The sequence below is a fragment of the Trachypithecus francoisi genome, unplaced genomic scaffold, assembly GCF_009764315.1.
Source record: "Trachypithecus francoisi isolate TF-2019V2 unplaced genomic scaffold, Tfra_2.0 Lachesis_group2, whole genome shotgun sequence".
NCBI classification, from domain to species: domain Eukaryota; kingdom Metazoa; phylum Chordata; class Mammalia; order Primates; family Cercopithecidae; genus Trachypithecus; species Trachypithecus francoisi.
The window spans coordinates 156052982-156073952 of record NW_022681465.1 but is presented as its reverse complement, the minus strand read 5'-3'; the positions used below and the strand labels follow the sequence as shown (position 1 = coordinate 156073952).

General features: G+C 47.9%; 1 protein-coding gene across 6 annotated transcripts in view; it reads right to left on the bottom strand.

Moving 5' to 3' along the window:
* Positions 1 to 6227: 6227 nt before the first annotated feature.
* The window catches only part of TRPC7 (transient receptor potential cation channel subfamily C member 7), a 137507-nt gene continuing 122763 nt past the window's right edge, over positions 6228 to 20971 (bottom strand). For 4 of the 6 annotated variants that reach the window (XM_033181136.1, XM_033181140.1, XM_033181141.1 and 1 more), the window contains 4 exons: positions 19391 to 19612; positions 18632 to 18712; positions 9662 to 9737; positions 6228 to 7095 (listed from right to left, as the gene is read on the bottom strand). In XM_033181136.1, coding sequence (XP_033037027.1) covers positions 6926 to 7095; positions 9662 to 9737; positions 18632 to 18712; positions 19391 to 19612 — 549 coding nt within the window. In that variant the 3' untranslated portion in view covers positions 6228 to 6925. Of the gene's footprint in view, positions 7096 to 9661; positions 9738 to 18631; positions 18713 to 19336; positions 19613 to 20971 lie in introns of all 6 variants that reach the window. The other 2 variants (XM_033181139.1, XM_033181137.1) reach the window with 2 other exon arrangements.

Sequence of the window (20971 nt, the reverse complement as noted above, 5' to 3'; positions counted from 1 at the left end):
TTACCCGGGTGTCTGAGCTGTGACCACGTGGGTGGGTGCACACAGGCTGTGTGGGAAGTGACAGTTCCCTTGGTTTCCTCATGTATCTGTGTTCTTGTCTCATACCCTTAGATCCCTGTTTCAGAAAGGATCCCTTATGCTTCACCTCGGGTTGAGTCTTCCATGTCATATGTATGCAGGGGGGGTACAGACTGGAAGGTCTTTAAGAATCAGGAAATGCTGTTTTTACCCTTTGGGAGAAAGATTGAAAATCTGTCCAGAGTAACTAGAATACTGATCCATACCATCCTCTTCCTGCAGCCTCAGCACAATGGAAACAGCTCACCTCTGAGCTGGTGCTTGGGGACATTAGGCTCGGAAGTCCCAGGACACAGCAAAAACATCTGTGTTCTTTGAAGGAAAAATATCATGAGAAGACACCCCGATGGCCTTTGCTGAAGCACAGAATACACATTCTGTTCATGCTGGTGGTGACAGACAGTGATAATGCCGCAAGCATCTTTATGTAATGATGAGTCTACAAGGCAGCCTCGGCTCTCAGATCGAATCTTCACTGTCACCAGGACTCAACTGGCCTGGGGACAGCTAATAGATTTCTGCAGGTTAGTAAGGCGCCAATAGCTCTACTTTGCTGGAGTGCCCATTCTGTGATTGATTGGAGTTGAGCGTGATACCCTGGGGCTGTGTTCTGTTCTATCACTGAGATGATCCAAAGTCACTTCCTCTCTCTCAGTGACTGACCCTGCTCGGGTCTGGGGCAGTCACTGCTCCCCGCTGGCATCAATGGTCTGGAAACCCTATGAATCAGTTGTACAGCTACTGGAGCTCATGCTGCTCTCAATGGTCTATGCTCACGGAAAGCAGCACAAGTGCCCAAGACCAATATCAAGTCATATTTATGTAACTTGAATAATCCACCTCACCATCCTCTACCTACAGAATAAGGTTCTATATTTCCTATTTATAGCAGCATCCTCACCAGCCAGAAGCTGGACCTGCTCACAGTGTGTACTGGTTATTTCTGGAGTCTCCGAGGGGTGACCCCACAAACAAGGGTGGTAATGGTGGCCCCCATGCTGGCTGCCTTGTCGCCCTCTCTGCTTTGCTCCCCCTTCACCTCTCTGCTACCTGCTGCCTCCACAGATGTTGAGATATGTCTCACTGGGATCACTGTCCCTGCAGAAATGCCCAACATGCCATTTCAAGGTCTTTTCAAAGCTGGTGGCTGGGCAGAGCAGAAAGACTCTTCTCCCTGGTCCTGAGGTGTACACATGTCCTGGGCCGCGAAGCAGGCCTTTCCGCCCCATGGCCTCGAAGCTTCTCTCCCAAACAGTTTAACCAGCTTCTGGCCCTCACTCATTAAACAGAACCACACCACATCTCAAGAAAAATAGTCCTGGCAGTTTCTGGCCCTCGCTCCTTCAACCGTAGAAGCTCAAAACCAGCCCCAGGGTTGGGAAGGGTGGAGAAGTCGTCACACCATTTCTGTGTTCATCAAGATCCCAAGGATGTAAATGACAGAAACCCAAAGCAAATTTGCTTAAACAAAAATGGGATCCATTTGGTGGGGAAGCTAAGAACAGGTCACTTCTGGAACAGGTCACTAGCCCTAAGGAACAGCTGCAGGAAGCAGGGCCTCGGGGTGGGCCCCACCGAAGGTCAACGGCACCCCTTCTGCTTCCCTCTTTCCCTCCTTTTCTCTTCTATCCCCCTCCCCCATTTCCTCTTCTCCCCTGTCTCTGTTTCTTATCTCTGACTTCATTTGCAGACAGTCCCTCTCCATGTGGTAGAGGGTTGTCCACTGGTGTCCCAAATTCACATTCTCCTATTCATCAACCCTGCTGAAGAAAGACTTTTCTTTGCCATGGCTACTTATATATAAAACCAAGGAAAGACTAAGATCACCTCTGTTTGGGTCTGCTGTTGATTTTGGAGGAGGTGGGTGCTCTGGTTGGCTGTCCTGGGGTTAGGTGCTAGATAGTGTCTAGGGTACAGTGAGATCTGTTACCAGCCAAAGAGGGGGTCACAGCCAGCACCAAGCCTACATGCTCCATAGCCCAGCCCCACCTCTCTGGCTTCTGTGCTGGCCATCTCTCTGCCTTATCTCTGGATATTCACCATCACTGGGGTGGTGGGGGTGGAAGTGGCAAAGTTAAAAATGTTGTCTATCCTACCAGTGTCTGGACCTGCCCTCAGACACCTAAAAGTGTCTTGTTAAATTTTTCTTTGGCATATTTAATTGTCTTCTTTTGTCTTCTCTTTCCCCAGCATACTGCCTGTCTGCTGGGTGGGGTGTGGGGTCAGTGCCTGGCAGTAGCCTCCGAATGTCAGCCTCCACGGGACACTCGGGCCTCTTTGGTCAGTGGCACAGCTATGCCACATCCATGTCAAGGCACAGTGGGCTGTGTTTTGCCCAGTTATTTCTGACTCAGATACTCTGAGGACATGAAATCAGGACTTTTAAAACTTATTGTAAGGAGAGGACACTTTGCCCCTGCCTCAGCCCTGGAGAGCCTCTTCCTTCCTCTTTCTCCCTCCTGGTGCAGGGAGAGGCTGACAGGAGGCAAGGGGCTGGTCCTTGCTCATTCTAGAGGAGGCCAGGCAGTGCAGAAGGCAGACCCAGCCAGGCTCCGGTTTCTATAGGCATGGGAGCATTCCCCTTCGTCTGGGGTCTGACCCTCTCTGTCCAGCACCTTGACCTCTCTGCTCTCACCACCTTGCCTCGTTCCTCTCCTGCTCCAGTCTGCGTAGGGGAGAATCCATGCTCCTCAGCTATCCTTTCTTTCAAATTTTGATTCTCCCCTCATCTGACCTCTCCCTTTTTAAAAGCCTCAGGTCTGGGAAATGAGCACACCTTTATTTTTTCCTGCTTTCTGTGTCATTCCTTCCCTGAAGCAAAAGGCATGGGTTGTCCTAGCTGCTTGACGGCACTGGGGAAACAATGGTGAAATACTGGGCCAAAGTGAGCGTCTGGACCTGCCATTCCGCAATGCCATCCAGCCCACGTGGGCCCCGCTCCCAGGACCAGGATGAGGTAGCATTAGCCAAGCTCCTGCTGGCTGTGCCTGGGAGACCACGGCGGGAAGTGGCTTCACTCCTGTGTAAATCATCATTAAGTTGATTGACATCTCTGTGTCTTTCCTGGAGCTCCTTCCCTCTAGTACTCCCACGCTTCATGGGATGCAGGGAAGAGCTGGGATAAGCATAGCATGGAGGCATGCCTGCTTGCCTCCGCAAATGAAGCTCCTCCGGCCTGTCAGCCTCTGGGGCTCTCAGACTCTGCACTTTACAGATGCAGTCATGGGCACTTTGAGAAGTGATGGGCTCAAGGCTGCTTATTTGTAACCAGATGCTGCATGCTCCTGAGCAGGGTAGGGTGTCTCAGCCTCCCCATGAAGGTGTCTAGTCAGAGCTTTCCTGCCTTGGGAAATCTCTCCCTGCCTGGCTTGTGTGGGCCAATGTTCTGTCTTTGGGCCTTGCTGGGAGGGAAGGAGATAGGCTTTGATGGGCAGAGGTGGCCACTGTGCTTTCTCAAGTGTGTGAGCATGGTCTTTTAGGAATAGCTCAGAGGACTAATTGGGGACTTCTGCATAGGATGTGTCACTATGATTTGTGGAGTCCTATTAGGAGCCATAGGAAGGTGATAAGTCACTGGAGAACTTACTGCTTAACCACTGGTTACCCGGGAAGCCTGGACAGGGGCTACCACTCCCGCATCAGAGTGTGCCATGTTAGGACAAGGAGCTGGGCATCCTTCCAAGCTGTAACTAGACAGGAAATGGTTTGAGCTACAGCCGAGGATGGCTTACGTTTCTGCAAACTCACCGAGTTTCTCAGGGCCCAGTGATGCTGTCTGAAGGGACTTCATAAAACTGGAGACCAGAAGGGCGCTGCAGTAATTTACAAGTAATTCAGCAAGAGTGGTTACTCTTTGTCCTTGTACTGGTACTCAGTGGGGAATGGAACAGACCTGACCTCCTCATGGAGCTTCCCTGGAGCAATGGAGACAGACACTGAACGTATACATTAAAGTCGTAGACAGAATGATGGCAAGTATGCAGAGCTGCAGGGGACAGATGGGTGCCTCTGGCAGCGTGCATATCTTGGGGAGTGATAGTGAACTTTCCAGGGAGGACCTGGGCCCTTTTTTCTCCCCATCTGCCCCTGGGCCTCTCTCAGGTTCCATTCCTCACCCTCCTGTTTGGCTTCTTCAAGCACTGCTTCCCCTACCTGGCTAATTCAGCATGGGCCCAAGAGATGGGGCAAGTGAGGGAGACTGGTAGTGCCTGGAAGATGACTGAGCTCTTTTCCCTGCTCCAGGCTGCTGATCTCTGCCAGCCATCAGTTCCAGGCCTCTCCAACAGCTCTGCATCAAAAAAGGGCCCTCTTCTGCCCTTCCCCATAGCCATCTGGCAGCCACAAATTCATTCCTGGACTACCTTTACCTCCTAGACATGGCATTAAAACCCCAATGGATGGTACCAGTTTTCTTTCCCAGTTTTCAATTAATCAGTGAGACTGGTTTTCCTTTATCTCTATAAGGAGTAGATCTGAGACTTAGGTTTGATAGGAAAAGGGTGCCCCATGGTTTGAAAATGGGGTTGCCAACTGTCTTTGACTGAAGGCAGATAGAGAAATTGAAGAATGCATCTCAGAAGTGTTTATTAGCATTCTGATAAAGATAAATGAGGGATCTGAAAGGCAGTCTTCCAGAAGCATTAGCAATTTGTCCCCTAGATGAATCAATTGCTCTTCCTACAAAGCACTTAAGCCTCCCTTTTCAGAGTCTGGGTTTAAAAAGGGAGCCACACTGGACACATATGGCTCTGTCCTCAGCACTTGGCAAGGGGCTTAGTACGTAGCTGCTGAGTAAAGTCATTCCTCATCTGTGGCTTGCCGGGGGCGCATAGATGAGTGCTTGCGAAAAGCTACAGGTGTTCTCTCCAGAACAATGCACCATCGCAAAGACAGGCACACAGCCTGAAGGGCACCTTAGGACTTGCAGCCTCTTTGAAATCCATCCATGGTCCTCTACGGGTCTTCCTTCTGGGTCAGAGTTTATGTCTGTCAAGCGCCCCGGCATGTGCACTCTGCCCAACACCCATCAAACGCCTGTTTCTGTCTTGCTTGAATACTAGGTGGTGGTGCAGATTGGGTTGGGAAGGCCCAGGTATGGAGCCATGTCTCATCTTCTGCTGCCTAACTTGGCTGCCAGGAGCCCAAAAAATGCTGACTTTTTCTTTTTTTTCAGTAGTTGGGAAGATGTGACAAAACAGGACTTATATTCTTTATGGCAAAGATGGGCTGAGCTGAGTGTCTGCAGCCTGCTTTAGGCAGGGCATGGCTATGCAGTCTGTCATTGTCCCTCGTCACTCCCATCAATGCTGGCACCAACCTCACTTCTGTTTATCGCCTCATCTGATCGTCTGTTTTCTTACAGCAGAGTTAAGTAAAAAAAAAGTTTGCCCCTGAAGACAAAGACGTATTGTATATCTTGGAACACAAGCTCCTTCTTTCTGCATATGCGTACATATACATATTTACACATACACACATGAATAGATATATAACTATTATATATTTATTTCCCCCCCTCTAGGACATCTGCAAGGCATGTGAATTTGTAACCATCACCCTCCTCACAGGGGTTGCTGTGAGGATCTGGTGGACTGATGTGTGCAAAACCCTGAGCACAGTGCCTGGTACACAGCAAGCACTGAATACTTCTGGTCAGCCCTAGGAGTGTTTCCTTGGGACCAGAGGGCTCTTCTGGAAGCTTCTGGAAGATGAATGGCATCTTCGCACACCTGCTCCAAACAGACATTGTTTGGGACTCAGCGCCCTCTGGTGGCTGCTCTTGCTACTCACACTTAGCCTCTTCCTTGGTCGGGGGACACTTGGAGGCCTCATTCCTGCCCCCTCCCCTTCCTTTCACATGGAGGAAAGTTCTAGAATGGGGTGGGAGGAAACTTTCCACTTATTCTGCATTTCCTTTACCTCCTTCCTGACTTTAGGTCTGGGCACAGGAGGAGGCGCTTGGAGGTGGAGGCTGGAGCTCCTGGGGGTCCTGGCTGCATGACTCTCGGGAGGGTGGTGCCGTCCTCCCCACTCAACCCTCATCGCACTAGCCCATTATCTTCCCAGAGTGTCCCTGGGCCACAGGTTCCCAAGGCCACTTCCAGACTGGGCCTGCGAGTGGGGCGACCCCGGCAGCGTATACACAGAAGTTATTATGAGGTAATTTTATTTCTTTCCATTTTAGGTAAAAATAGTAAATACAAGATAATCTTAATAAAGGTAAAAATACATCATTTGGATTTTGTTGTTGTTTTCTAAACAGTGCTACCTACAGTACAGTTTTTGATTTAGGATTTTTAAATTCTTTTTTTTTTTTTTTTTAATAAACAAATAGAACTATTTTGCTATTAGGCTGTGTTCTCATCTGGCACTTAAGAATAGATCACAGGTCACCTCCCGGTTCTGTTTGGATGTGTTGGGGAGTGGCGGGGAGTGAGTGAGAAGGAGTTTGTGGGTTGAGGTGTTTGTCTTCCCAGGACAGCCAGAGCTGCAGTCCCACCTGCAGTAGGAGGGCACAGGTGTGCACCCAAGATGGCCTTTTCCTGCTCTGGCCACAGGGATGGGTTTCACTGTGGCTGGACCAAAGGTCTCACACTCGTCAGGGAACTGTTCCTCCCCTCCTCCCGTGATAGCTTTTCTTACCCAACCGCCTAGATTCACAGCAGTTCTGGGTCTAGGCAAGCCAGCGGGCTGGAGATGTCAGTCATGCTGCAAGAGACTGAGCCAGGAGATCCCCTTCATGTCCTAGAGGAGTGGGCCGGGGACCCCTCCCCACCAGGGATGGGGGCCAGAGCATCCACCCTGGCCTTGGAATGCTGGTAGAAGTCACAGATGCCGATGTGGGCTGCTAAATGTCTTTGCCCTTGTTCACCCTCAGGTGGTCTTTGTTTAAGTTCTTTCCAAACTTCTCGCTGAGTTGTTGAATCAGGTCTGCCAGCTCACCGGTAGCTTGAGACTTTTCCTCAAGAAGCTCGTAGCGCAGGCTGGAGATGTCTTGCTTGATTTCCTTCAGCTCGCCTGCAAGGACAGAGGAGATTTTGCTGAGTCTGAGCAGGTGGAAGCTGGGGGCTTGTCCCGTGTGGATGTGGGCATGTGCATCCTTCCAGCGGAATGTCGGGCCCCAGGCCAGCCCACCAGGGTTGAAGGTGAGGCAAGGGGGGCTCTATTTGAACCCAGAACCACCCAACTCCTCCACCACTGAAGGACTCATCGGTCCATAGAAAGCCCTTCTCCTCCCGTTCCAGGAAAACCTTTCCCTTAGGGATTTGAAGGAGGAGTCAGGATCAGGGCTGTGAATTGTGTCTAGCACCTGTTTCATAAAATACTTGTTAGAAAGTTTGTTTTGGAGTCATTAAAGGCAGATTTCAAGACTCTGGACAACAATCCCATTAACTGGAGCATTGATTTTGATGATGCTATGTTTTGTTCTGTCATAGTTATTTGTAGAGAAGAGAAACTCCCAGGACCCTGGAGAGAATGGCTTGGCACAGCAGATGCAGCCATGGTGGCCATGGAGCTGACCAGCCTCCTGGGAGTGAGCTGGCCACTTGAGCAGGGTCCACTCAGCCCACACAAGCAGCAGCACCATCTCGCTGATAGGAGCTGCAACAATGCCCGCCGCCTCCTCCTTCCATAATGAGGGACCACCTAGCAGGGACTTTCACTTTTATTTCCACAGCAAACCTTGTGGTTAGAAGTCCAATGGGTCTAGGCTGTGGGAATCTTCTATTAACCACAAACAGGTGTCAAAAGGATCTTTCCTAATACTGTAGATACTGCACTTGGCTCGTGTGGGAGTCCACTGTCTGTGGAAACATTACTCATCTATTTTTCAGGTATGGTCTACATACATAAAAGGTAGAGATCTTAAAGGTACAGTTTGAACCATTTTGACAAATGGATACACCCTCTATTTTTATCAGGTGCTTCACTGAGCCCCCGTTTCATGGTGTAAGTTAGATGGCATGACACCTGAGTACCTCCACCTTTTATGATCAGTGATGTTCACATGAATCAGTTACATACTGCTTGAGGCTGGCTGGCATGACACTTGGCCATTGTTTGTTTGAGACCTACGAGTAGGTAGGTGGACTGTTGTCAACCCCTAAACCATGTCAGCTCCGGGGCAGTTCAGTCATGGCTGACTTCGAGCTGCATGCTGGGTGCCCCAGGATGAAGCAGAGGGTCACCCAATGACCAGGCTCTTTCTGTAGTTCCCTGTGGCCCAAGTGAGGAGAACAGAAACTTCAGTCATGGATGAGGCTGTTTCTAGGTAGCAAATATTTATCATAGGTATCTCATTAATTACCTGGTATAAAGTAATTTGCTTTTCATCTAAGAGTAACTGCTTAAAATGGACTGGAAAACAACCCAAACAGTGAAAATAAGATGGTTGGTAAGCCTCATTGTGCATCAGAGACCCCTAGTGCAGTTTTCCAAAAGCAGATCCCAGGCTCCACTCCAGAGATGCTGATTCATTAGGTCTGGGTGGGGTCTGGGGTCTGTAGTTTTAACAGCTAGTTCTGAGGTGGGGAACACTGTGAGAAACACGGCTGGCAGTTAGATGCTGAGAACCTCTAACTGAGACTAGACAGGGCCAGTTAGAAGCAAGTGGCAGCAGACCCTAAAGGCAGTGTGCATCTTCTCAGTGGATGTGCACCACGGAATGAAGTACAACATTGGAATTCTGAACCATCCTGTACTCAAGAGGCATAAGGTTGCTCAAGGCCCCCACTCCCAAGATGTCCCTGTCCTGATCCTTGGTGTTCTGCCTGTGGGTAGTCATGTTCCCCCTCAAAGGGGAACTGAGGTGGCAAATAGAATTCAGGTTGCTGATCAGCTGCCCTTAACAGAAGGAGATTATTCTGGATTATCTTGGTGGAACCAATTCAATCACATGAGTCCTTAAAAGTGGAGGAGGGGCCGGGGCTCAGTAGCTCATGCCTGTAATCCCAATACTTTGGGAGGCCGAGGCAGGCGGATCACAAGGTCAAGAGTTTGAGACCAGCCTGACCAACGTGGTAAAATCCCATCTCTACTAAAAAAAAAACAAAAATTAGCTGGGCATGGTGGCATGCACCTGTGATCCCAGCTAATCAGGAGGCTGAGTCAGGAGAATTGCTTGAACCCGGGAGGGGGAGGTTGCAGTGAGCAGAGATTGTGCCATTGCACTTCAGCCTGGGCGAGAGAGCAAGACTCCATCTCAAAGAAAAAAAAAAGGTGGAGGAGGAAGGTAGAGGAGTGGGGTCAGAGATGGGACAACGGAAGATGAGGCAGGGCAAATGAAGTGTGAGAGTGCCTGATGCCTGCTGCCAGCTCTGAGGTGGTGGGGCTGTATGCACAAACCAAGTGCTGGAGCTCAGGGCAGCCCAGTTGGAGCTCAGGCCAGCAAGGAAATGGGGACAGGCCTGCAGCCCCGTGGAAATGCACTCTGCTGACAACTGAATGAGCAAGGAGACCGAGCCTCCCTGGAGCCTCTGGAAAGGAGCACAGTGCCCTGACAACACCGTGGCCATAGGCCGGTGAAACCTGCAGAACCTGTGTTGTTTTAAATCACCACGCGGGTGGAAATCCAGTCACTTACCTTCATTGACTTCGTCATTTTCTCTGTCCACCTGGGCTTTCAGGACATATCTTTTTATGAGCCGTTTCATGATTTTCTGAAATGCCAAGCAAGGAAGGGATCAGACAGGGCGGGCCTACTGCAGAGGCAGCCTGCATGGTGTAGCAGGACCCCTCCGTCCCTTGAAGAGCCTCAGCAACCACGGCGACCCTCCCATGCCTGGCGCCTCACTCTGGAGGGGTACCCTGCACAGTGCGGGTACCTGGTCAGTCTCTGTTTAGCCTCCCCTACGGGACACAATATCCACCTGAACCTGGGATACTTCTCAGTGGCAGGAAACTGAGCCAAGCAGAAAGGGAGAGACAGAGAGAAAGGGTGGAGTGGGGACTGGCGGAAATCCTGGATCCATGTCTCTGCTCCAGGGGCCTTGGCCTGGCTCTGCCCTACTCAGTCATATCATCTTTCCTGGACCTCAGTTCTGTTTCAAGGATGGAGGGCTGGGGAAGACTTAGCAGGCCTGCCTGGGTGGAGCTGCCTCCCTCGGAGGTCACAGTGAGCAGTGTGTGCTTCATGAGAGGAGATCCGCTGGGTACAGAAGTTAGGACCAGGCTTGGAGGATAAGTCCACTGTACCTTGGAAAATTCCTACCAGAAGCAGAAGCAGACACAGCTGGGCCTCTGGGGTTTTACAGAGATACCACTTCCCACAGGCCTGACACTGTGCTGCCGGAGTCACACTGGAGAAGGATTTGGCCCTCAAGTTCCGTTCATTATGCAAATACTGAATTCGTTAAGCAGGCGAGGCATGAATAAACACTTAAGATACACCAAGAATAGAGCCAAGTGTAGGAAAGACTGCAGGAGGTGAACTTTGGATTTTGTCAGCTAGTTGGTCCAGGGTTCCTGCGAAATCACAGTATTTAAAAATACTCGGGCAGCCGAGACTTCTGAATCTTCCAAGAGATGAGCAGTGTGGTAGAGAGGAAGGGATTTCCCTGCTCCTTGGTGCTCCCTTCCTGTGGCCTTCTCACCTGCTCACACCTGCAGATCAAGAGGACAGAGGCAGCATTTTCCAGTTTGAAGAGACCTGTAGGGACCTGATTCTGTTCCTAGCTTTGCTACATAGGCTGTGGAAAAGCATCTTGCAAATAAAAAGTAAGTGAACTGGATGCAAAGAGCTGGAGGATTGACTCGTTATCATCAATTATGGTTCTTTCCATCCCTTTAACCGTGAAGAGCTTGCCACAGAGATGCTTCCTGGCCTGTGATTCCAAGACTTCACTTGAACCCAAAAGACTCTCTAGGATAACACTGGGTTTAGCTCATTCAGGCCAGCGTTGCCCCTCCTCAGCCCTTGGGCTCATGGGCCAACTGGCTCTGTGGTTTGAGTCGTGATCTAATTTCAGGCTAAAGAGTTGACTGTTGCTGCTTCCTGCTGATCCTTCTCAGAGAAGCCTGGGTCTTATCCTACTAGTGGTTAAACTGCAGCACTGAATTTCTCATGGATATAGTCTAGACAATAAAGTAAGTTATCTAGATTATAAAAACATATCCCTTTCAAGCTAGGTGCGGTGGCTCACGCCTGTAATCCCAGCACTTTGGGAGGCCGAGGTGGGTGGATCACCTGAGGTCAGGAGTTCAAGACCAGCCTGGCCAACATGGTGAAACCCTGTCTCTACTAAAAATACAAAAGTTAGCTGGGCATGGTGGTGGGTGCCTGTAATCCCAGCAACTCATGAGGCTGAGGCAGGCAGAATTGCTTGAACCTGGGAGGCAGAGGTTGCAGTGAGCTGAGATCATGCCACTGCAATCCAGCCTGGACAACAGAGCAAGACTCCATCTCAAAAAAAAAAAAAAAAAAATATATATATATATATATATTTCATATATATATATAATATATATCTCAAAAAATATTTTTGAGATTATATAAAATATATATACTATGTATATACACACATACACACACATATCCCTTTCCATGAGACTCAATAATGCTGCTTTCACTTTGAGTTGGAAAAACAAAACAAGACAAAAACTTTGTCCCAAACTAGTTCTCATGAAAAAAAAAAAACATAACAAAACAGACACCTAGGTATCTGTCATTCTTACTGAATAAGAAATTCAGAAGTGTTCTTCCACTGCAAGCTTTCAGGCTGACACAAAATTAAAGGGACCTAGTTAAAGTTGGTTGCCTTTTCAAGGCAAACCTCAGGAATTAAGGGTTCTTCAGTTTCTGGATCCATCAATTAAAGAGCTTTACTGTTTCTCATGTAAAATGATAAGCCAGAGATTGGTAGTCAAATGGTGTTGAGGAAAATCCTTTCATAGGTGCAGCCAGAATTGCAGCCCTTCCACATTTTGTATTTAAGAACATTCCATGGCATATATTTACTAGTAATAGAAAATGTGCCCCTCAAACCCTATTTGGCTGGAATAGGTGAGATCCTGCTCACAGTCTCCCTCAATGCAGAGGAGCCCCTCAGGAGGAAGGGTGAAAGGATGAAGATACAAAGAAGCAAATGCATTGAGTGCTTCCATAGACCAGGATTGTGTCAGCCTCTCACAAAAGTCATCTTACTGACTCCTCCAAGAAACTCAGTGAGATGGGAGTTGTCATCTCCATTTACGGATGAGGACACTGGGGCTCAGACACTGATGTAACTTCTCCAAGGTCACACAGCTGGAAAGTGGCAGATCTGAGATTTAACCAGCATGGAAACCATGGCTGGGGCTTCATCTGGGCATCAAAATAAAGGCTCAAGATGGTTTAGGAAAAGAGATGTGGGAAACTGGCTCTTATTAGTCAAAGAGGGTTTGGGCCATGTCTGGGTACTGAGTCTTTTTATGCAGGGGGAAGCTTCACTAGATTTCAGAGGCTGGGTGACATCATACAATGGTCATCCCTTGAAGAAGGGGGTCTCTGCTCTGGCACTGGCAGGAATGCTCATGGCCCACTCTTGAGTACTGGCATGCTCAGCCTGAGCAGGGTTTCTGTAGACCTAGGCCTCAGAGGGTAGAAAAGCAAAGGTTTACTCTGAAGCTCTCAGTGTGCATTAGGATTATAAAGGCTTCCTGTGGAAGCAGAACCAGATGAGCACTGCAGATGTGCAGGGACACTTTAGCCTTCGTCCTCACCTCCAGGGCACTTCCTAGAGTGACAGGGACCTTCAGGGAGAGCAGTGTGACTGCCTGCCTGTTCTTAAAGACTTCATGTCCTGCCTGGCATAGTGGCTTATGCCTATAATCCTAGCACTTTGGAATGCTGAGGCGGGTGGATCACTTGAGGCCAGGAGTTGGAGACCGGCTGGGTAACATGGGGAAACCCCATCTCTGCTAAAAATACAAAATTTAGCCAGGCATGTTGATGCACACCTGTAGTCCTAGCTACTTGGGAGGCTGAGGCAGGAGAATTGCTTTAACCTGGGAGGCAGAAGTTGCAGTGAGCTGAGATGGTGCCACTGTACTGCAGCCTGGGTGACAGAGCAAGACTCTGTCTCATAAACCAAAAAAACCTCATGTCCTCATACAGACCTAACTTCCCTTCTGTTATGTGCATGCTGCACAACTTGATATCTTCAAAAGCCAGTTTTGCCACCAGAAAGCCTGAAATGGTTGGAGAAATGGCCAAAAGTTCTATTTAACATGGATGGCACAGAGGATATTGTTGCAGGAAGTGAGGGGCCCTGAAAGGAGGGACCAGCTGGAGCCGCGGCAGAGGAACATAAATTGTGAAGATTTCATGGATGTTTATCACTTCCCTAATAATACTTTCATAATTTCTTACACCTGTCTTTATTTTAATCTCTTAATCCTGTTATCTTTGTAAGCTGAGGATGTACATCACTTCAGGACCACTGTGATGATTGCGTTAACTGTACAAATTGATTGTAAAACGTGTGTTTGAACAATATGAAATCAGTGCACCTTGAAAAAGAACAGAATAACAGCGATTTTCAGGGAACAAGGGAAGACAACCATAAGGTCTGACTGCCTGCGGGGTTGGGTAGAATAGAGCCATATTTTTCTTCTTGCTGAGAGCCTATAAACGGACCTGCAAGTAGGGAAGATATCGCTGAATTCTTTTCTTAGCAAGGAATATTAATAATTAAGACCCTGGGAAAGTAATGCATTCCTGGGGGGAGGTCTACAAACAGCCACTCTGGAAGTGTCTGTCTTATGCGGTTGAGATAAGGACTGAAATATGCCCTGGTTTCCTGCAGTATTCTCAGGCTTATTAGGGTGGGGAAGAAACCCCACCCTGGTAAATTTGAGGTCAGACCAGTTCTCTGCTCTCAAACCCTGTTTTCTGTTGTTTAAGATGTTTATCAAGACAATACATGCAAAGCTGAACATAGACCCTTATCAGGAGTTTTTGATTTTGCCCTTTGCCTTGTGGTCTTTGCTTTGCCCTTTGCCTTGTGATCTTTACTGGCCTCAGAAGCATGTGATCTTTATTCTCCTTTTTGCCCTTTGAAGCATGTGATCTTGTGACCTACTCCCTGTTCTTGCACCCCCTCCCCTTTTGAAATCCTCAATAAAAACCTGCTGGTTTTGCGGCGCAGATGGGCATCACAGTCCTACCGATATGTGATGTCACCCCCGGAGGCCCAGCTGTAAAATTCCTCTCTTTGTACTCTTTCCCTTTGTTTCTCAGCCGGCCGACGCTTATGGAAAATAGAAAGAACCTACGTTGAAATACTGGGGGCTGGTTCCCTTGATAGGATATCTATTTATATTTGATTTCATTAAAATGGAAAAACTACAATTACATTTGCCCCAACCTAATAGAAAAGATGGACATAGAAAGCCTCCCTTCTTTCAGTATGTGGAGGAAATGTGTGTGTGTGTGTGTATGTTTTGTGATGAGTATGAGATACCTCCTTGCTACCTTCCATAGAGTTCTTTCGCTTCATGGAGATAATAAGCTTTCTCCAAGTTACTATGTCCCTGGTAGTGTCTACTCTCCCTGCTCTGCCCCATGCATTAGAAAGTACTGGAGATAAGTATATTTAGTGCTATCACTCAGGAAAAGAATACTCAGGAGGATGAAGATGAGATGCACAATGGATAAGAGCAGTTGTCAGGCAGAACCCTATATCTGGAGAGGAAGGCACACAGTTCCCACAGCCCATACCCAGCCCAGACTACAAGGGGCCAGATGGCCTCCGGCCACTGGTGGTGAAGGGGAACACAGGACATCTTTCTATAAGAGAGACAACTCTCCCTGCACAGCCAGGGAGATGAGGACACACATAAGGAAGCAAGGGAGAGAACACATACTGTATGCTGATGATGGCCAACGAGGTGGGATCCAGAGGGAAGCAATGTGATCACCTACGAAAACAGAAATTGAGGAACATTTGGAAGAGAGTGGACAAAATGGATCAAGGACAAATCATTCATTAAACTGAGGTTTATCAGACACAAGAATAGAAGAAATAGGCATTGGCAAGTTGTCCATCCTCTTTGCTTTGATTTCTTCAGTAAAGGCCATTTAGAAGATGGAAAAGAGAACTCCCCACTGGGTTCTGGGGAGCAGATTGCAGCATAAAGATTGGAGTGTATGTGAAAGGTGGATGTGCCTGGATTCTATCTATTATTTGGGATATCACTTGTTTAGTTTCGCCATAAAGAAATATGCCTCTCAGAGTGAGTATGTGGGTCTGTATACTTCCTGCCTCAACAAACTGACAAGCTGGATCTTGGAACAGATCACAGGGAGCTTGGGGAGGAGGCATACTTTGGCCACCTCACCAGTATCATGGTTTTGCTGCATTGTTGGTCTCAGGTCTGCAGAGCCCAGACTGGAAAACACATTACAAAAAATGGTTTTGTGAAAAATAACAATCCAGACACTCTAGAGTCTAAGGAAACAACACAGAAAGCCTCTGAAGTCTGAAGGAGCTGTCTTCCCTTACAACAAAGACCTCACAAAAGCAGAAGCATTGACAAAGAGCTGAATAAACACCTGAAACGCTAACAGTTGAGAAATCGAATGAAGAGACAAAAAAGCAGCAAGCTTAGTAACTAAATATGTGTGAATGATGGTGCTTTTATCTTCTTGGGAACACTAAGTGATTTCTCAGAGCCACAACATGTGAGAAGCTGATGGAATATGTGCTCAGTGACAGCAGCTCTGCCTAGGGCCTGGATTGTAAGAAAGAGGGGGTGAATTAGGCTGCTAATGTTCTCTGCACATTTGGAAGCTGCTGTGGGAGGAAAGCAGTGCTACTTGGAAGGCCACTGGTGCGCCCAAGGAAAGAGAGGAGCCATACTCAGATCCCCACTCAAATTGTCCTTGCTGCCGGTGATAGCAAAAGTGCCCCAGTGCTTTCTCCTGCTCTTTGCCTCTTCACTGTGTGCTTGGAAGGCCCAGATAGGTCTCTTCCTGGTGACTGTCAAACACAGGCAAGACAGGTTCTGAGGAGGGTGCTGGTGCAACACTATGAAGATAAAGAATAGGCCGGTGTCCAGGCAGCATGATGTGGTGAGAGAGGGGGGCCCTCTGAGTCAGAGAGATCTCAGTTCAGTCACTTCTGTGGCCTTGGCCACTGAGCCTCAATTCCCTCATCTGTTACATGAGGTTGAAGACAGTGCCCATCTCCAAGGAATATGGGCGACTACACCTGAGCCAGTGTCCAGCCTGCATGCAGGTGTCTTTTAGTGACATCTCAGGGTTTACTCCTATTGTGAGCAGATGGTGACTCAGGACGATGCCATGCAGCCTAGCAGGGTGGAGCCAAGAGCCAATGTGCAAAGACTACGCTCCCTCAGTCCCTTTCCTCTGATGCCTACTGGCTGGCTTTTTGTTTCTTCTTTTCTGTGACAACTATTTGAATAAGTCGCCTCAGGCTTTTTCTGTGGAGTCACAAATTACAAAATGAGCAAAGCTTTCCAAGGTCATCAGTCACCAGAAGCTGTAGACGACCAATCTCTGTAATCACAGCAGGAAGTTCCTGGGGAGATTCAAGGTAGTATGGACTCAACAGGCAAGGATGGAAGACAGAGAGGGGACTGCTCTGAGACTGCTTTTGAAAATGGTCTCCTACCAGGCGCGGTAGCTCATGCCTGTAATCCCAGCATTTTGGGAGGCCGAGGCGGGTGGATCACCTGAGGTCGGGAGCTCGAGACCAGCCTGACCAACATGGTGAATCCCCATCTCTACTAAAAATACAAAATTATCCGGGCATGATGGTGCATGCCTGTAATCCCAGCTACTCGGGAGGCTGAGGCAAGAGAATCACTTGAACCTGGGAGGTGGAGGTTGTGGCGAGCCGAGATTGTGCCATTGCACTCCAGCCTGGGCAACAAGAGTGAAACTCTGTCTAAAATAAATAAATAAAGTAAATAAGTAAATAAATAAATAAATAAAAGAAAATGGTCACTTTCAGAAAGGATTCGTTCTGGGATGGGACATTCACACAGAATTGATCTTCCTTTATCTCAGGAGCTGATTCTGCTCAAAACCTAGGAGAGATTTGGCCCTAACCCATTGGGTATCTATCTTTTCTGTGACATAGATAATCTACACCTCTCTCTGAAAAGCTGAGAAATAAAAATGCTCCCACTGACCAAAGGCTTTGTTTTGTAAAATAGCTCAAAGCAGATCAAACCAGTCAGTCCCAATTTTGTGCGCGATTAAACACAAGATTTGCCCATTGCTAATTTTTCGCCTGTCATCTGACAGAACTATAAGCTCTTTGAGGGATGAGCCATTTCTTAATTGTGCAATTAAATCCTCCTAACTGCACAGCTGGCTTCTGAAATATGGTTGGAGAGATTCAATTAGAGACCTATATCTAAAAGATCTAAGTCTGTAATTGCTCCCTGTGGGAAGGTGGCACCAGGGGCACATCACCTCCACCCAAAGGCATGCTCAGGACAGCTTAAAATTTACACCTGATAAGAAGTGATCAGCATAGGTGAAACTGCTGATCATCGAGAAGGAGAAGACAGGAAAGGAGTGGCCTGCACTTTTATAATTGATCATCCGTAGCTATCGTTTATCACTGGTGCATGGGCTGATCTAAACGGATACAAAGATCTGGCATTCATTTCCAAAAGCAGTGCAAGGATTGGAAGCATAAAAGTTCTTTTTCTAATTTTTCTGACAACAGACTTGGCAGGCTGGCAGTCCAAGTCTGAAGACACGTATATCTACTTGACTGCTTAAGAAAGAAACCTTGGAGCCATGCTGGGTGCGCCTCACCCTCCCCATACATGCCCAGCATCTATACATCCAGAAAGTGTATTGCATCTGTCTGCTTTTCTCCATCACTCTGATCATACCCCAATCCAGGCAACCATGCCTTGTACTTGAATGACAGTCACATCCTCCTCACTGGTATCCCTGCTTTTACTCTTGTCCCCACCTGTCTCCTCTCATTATAGCAGTTAGGTGGTTTCTTAAAGCACGAATACAATTTCATTATCTCCCCTCCTGGGCAAAGTTACCCTCTCCCCCATCCTGACAGTGGTCTGGTCCTCTGACCTCACCTCCTTCCACTCTCTGCTTCCATAGGGCCAAGCTGCTCTGGACCTGCCACCCTTCTCTTCCTCTGCCTGGAAGGTCACATATGGCTGCCTCCTGCATCCGAGTGGTCTTGGCTGACTGTTCTCTCCTTGAAGATGTCCCCTCTGAAAACCATATCTAAGGAGAAGCTCCCTATTTTTCTCTGTTTTTGAGTCCTCCTGTTTTCTTTTTGTCACTGTCATCAGTTTGAGGGCATACACTTATCTCTGTGTTGACTTGTTCATTATCCATTGTCACTGGACTGGAGGTGCCACTGAGGAAGGAACCACGTCTCTATCTGTATCCCCAGGAAGTAGCACAGTGCCTGACATGTAGTAAGCACCCAATAAATATTTGTGCAATAAAGGAAGGAATGAAGCTGTGTTCTCGGGGGATGACACAGCCATGGGACTGAATCTGTGTCTTAGTGGAGTCTACTTCCGCCCATGCTTGGATGCTTGGGAAAGGAGTGGTTACCTGGTATCTGGTGGGCTTGCTGAAAGTGTTATTTGCTGTCAGGTTTTCAGAATTCCTCATGCCAGCCTGGTAGCGAGTCTTCTGGATAAAACAAGCAAACCCACACATATCACACACAAAAACATACATGCATCCCTACATATCTCGTAGGACTTGAACAGTATCCACATACGGGGTTGTCTCAGTGAGACAGCTTCCAAAAGCTCATTTACCCAGTGCTGCTTGGCTTCCTAGAACATTGTTCCTAGGATCTTTAGCTCTGTAGGATGTTAATAAGGGTTACAGAATATTGTTTAGCCAACTTGGTTGGAAAGCACTGAGTTAAGGTTAGATGGATGTCTTTTCTCCAGGGGTTTTAACATACTAATAAACACTGAGAATCCCCAGGAGAGCCAGACAGTGGGAAGGAAACCTTTTTCTCAGAGATCATTTTCCAGATACTTTCTGAGAAAAGCTGTTCCATTTCCAAGTCCACTAAGGGGTCTTCACTGGGGTCACGGCTTAGCCAGGCAGCTTGCTAAGTCCCCAGCAGGGCACCTCTCCAAGGGGTTGCAAGGAGAAAGGGGGGTATCACAGTAGCCTCTGCGGGCATTGGAGCTTTCAGATGTGTCCAGGCAGACTCTACAGAGTACCAGCCCTCCCAGCCCCTGGTCCCCCTTGCATGGGGTGGGGGTGGGGCAGCCATATGACTCAAACACACTCCACTTGCCAGCCCCCTCCTGCTGCCTTCTCCAGCCCCATAAACCACAGGCTACCTACCTTGAATTTGGAATTCAGCATGCCCATTTCAAGGTCATTTTCACAGCTTTTGGCCTTAGATTTGCAGAGTTTTATGAGGCACATCTTGATTCTCATTATGAGATAATAAAATGATTTAGGACTTGGCACTAGATTAAAAGGAGCAGGTAGAGTTCTTCCTTCATCAAAGTAAGACAGCCAGAGTTTTGCTCGGGCGAATTTCCATTCCACATCTGCATCCTCCTGTGGAACAAGGGAAACAAGAACACACCCTCAAAGGCCACGATTTAACAAAGGAGCCCGTCCTGAGGAGTGGAGACACAGCCTACACATTCGGAGAGCAGACTTCTAAGCAGGACTTTGGTGCGTCTACAGATGGCACAGAGAAGGGGAGTTTACTCTCACTAAAGCCATGCACAATGGTCACTCTTTCTGCCTGTGTCCTTCGGACTCATGACTGAAAAGCCTCGACCAGTTCATACTAACCACCCCTATTCTACACTGGGTATTTTTACCAACATTCTCCACATGCAGCTAGCCAAAGAACTTTTCTCACTGCCACTTAATCTGGTTATTCATTAATTTTTATAGTTCTGCTAGCTGATTCACCAGCCACCACAGCGTTACTGTATTTATTAATCTCTAAAGAAGTGCTGCTCACTAGAAATATATTGTGAGCCAAAAAGATGAGCCACATAGGTAAGCTTCAATTTTCTACTAGCCCCATTCTAAACAGTAAAATCGAACAGGTGAAATTAATTTTAGTAATATATTTAATGCAGTAGATCAAAAATATCACTTCAACATGTAAGCATTATAAAACAATATTAAGATAGCTTACCTTACTGTTTTCATACTAAGTCTTCAAACTCCAGTGTGAATTTTATCCTTACAGCACATCTATTTGGACCAGCCACATTTTTTTGTTTTTTTGTTTTTTGTTTTTTTTGAGATGGAGTCTTATTCTGTCACTCAGGCTAGAGTGCAGTGGCGCGATTGCGGCTCACTGCCAGCTCTGCCTCCTGGATTCACACCATTTCCTGCCTCAGTCTCCTAAATAACTGGGACTAAAGGCACCCGCCACCATGCCCCGCTAATTTTTTGTGTTTTTATTACGGATGGGGTTTCACCGTGTTAGCCAGGATGGTCTCGATCTCCTGACCTCGTGATCCGGCTGCCTCGGCCTCCCAAAGTGCTGGGATTACAGGTGTGAGCCACCGCGCTCGGCTGGACCAGCCACATTTTAAGTGCTTGATAGGCATATGTGGTTAGTGGCTACCACATTGGATAGCACAGTATATTTCTTATTGGTCAGAGTGCTGCCAGGGAGGATGTTTATAGATCTTACATACGTAATTCAAGGGGAGCAAAGCCTGAGTGTAGTTTGTAGGAGGGGATCCAGCTGTGTTCTCTTCTGGGGTAGCGGGGTTAGACTTAAACCCAGGTTCTGTTCCTTCAGACCCTGTGTCAATGCCAGAATGCTGAGTGGGCCCCTGAGAGGAGCAGGTGTCTTTTGTCTAGACAGGTTCCTCAAACCTCTGACCTAGGAGGGCAGTCTGAGACCAGGAAAGAGGTGTGGGGTTTGTAAACAGATGGACCTGG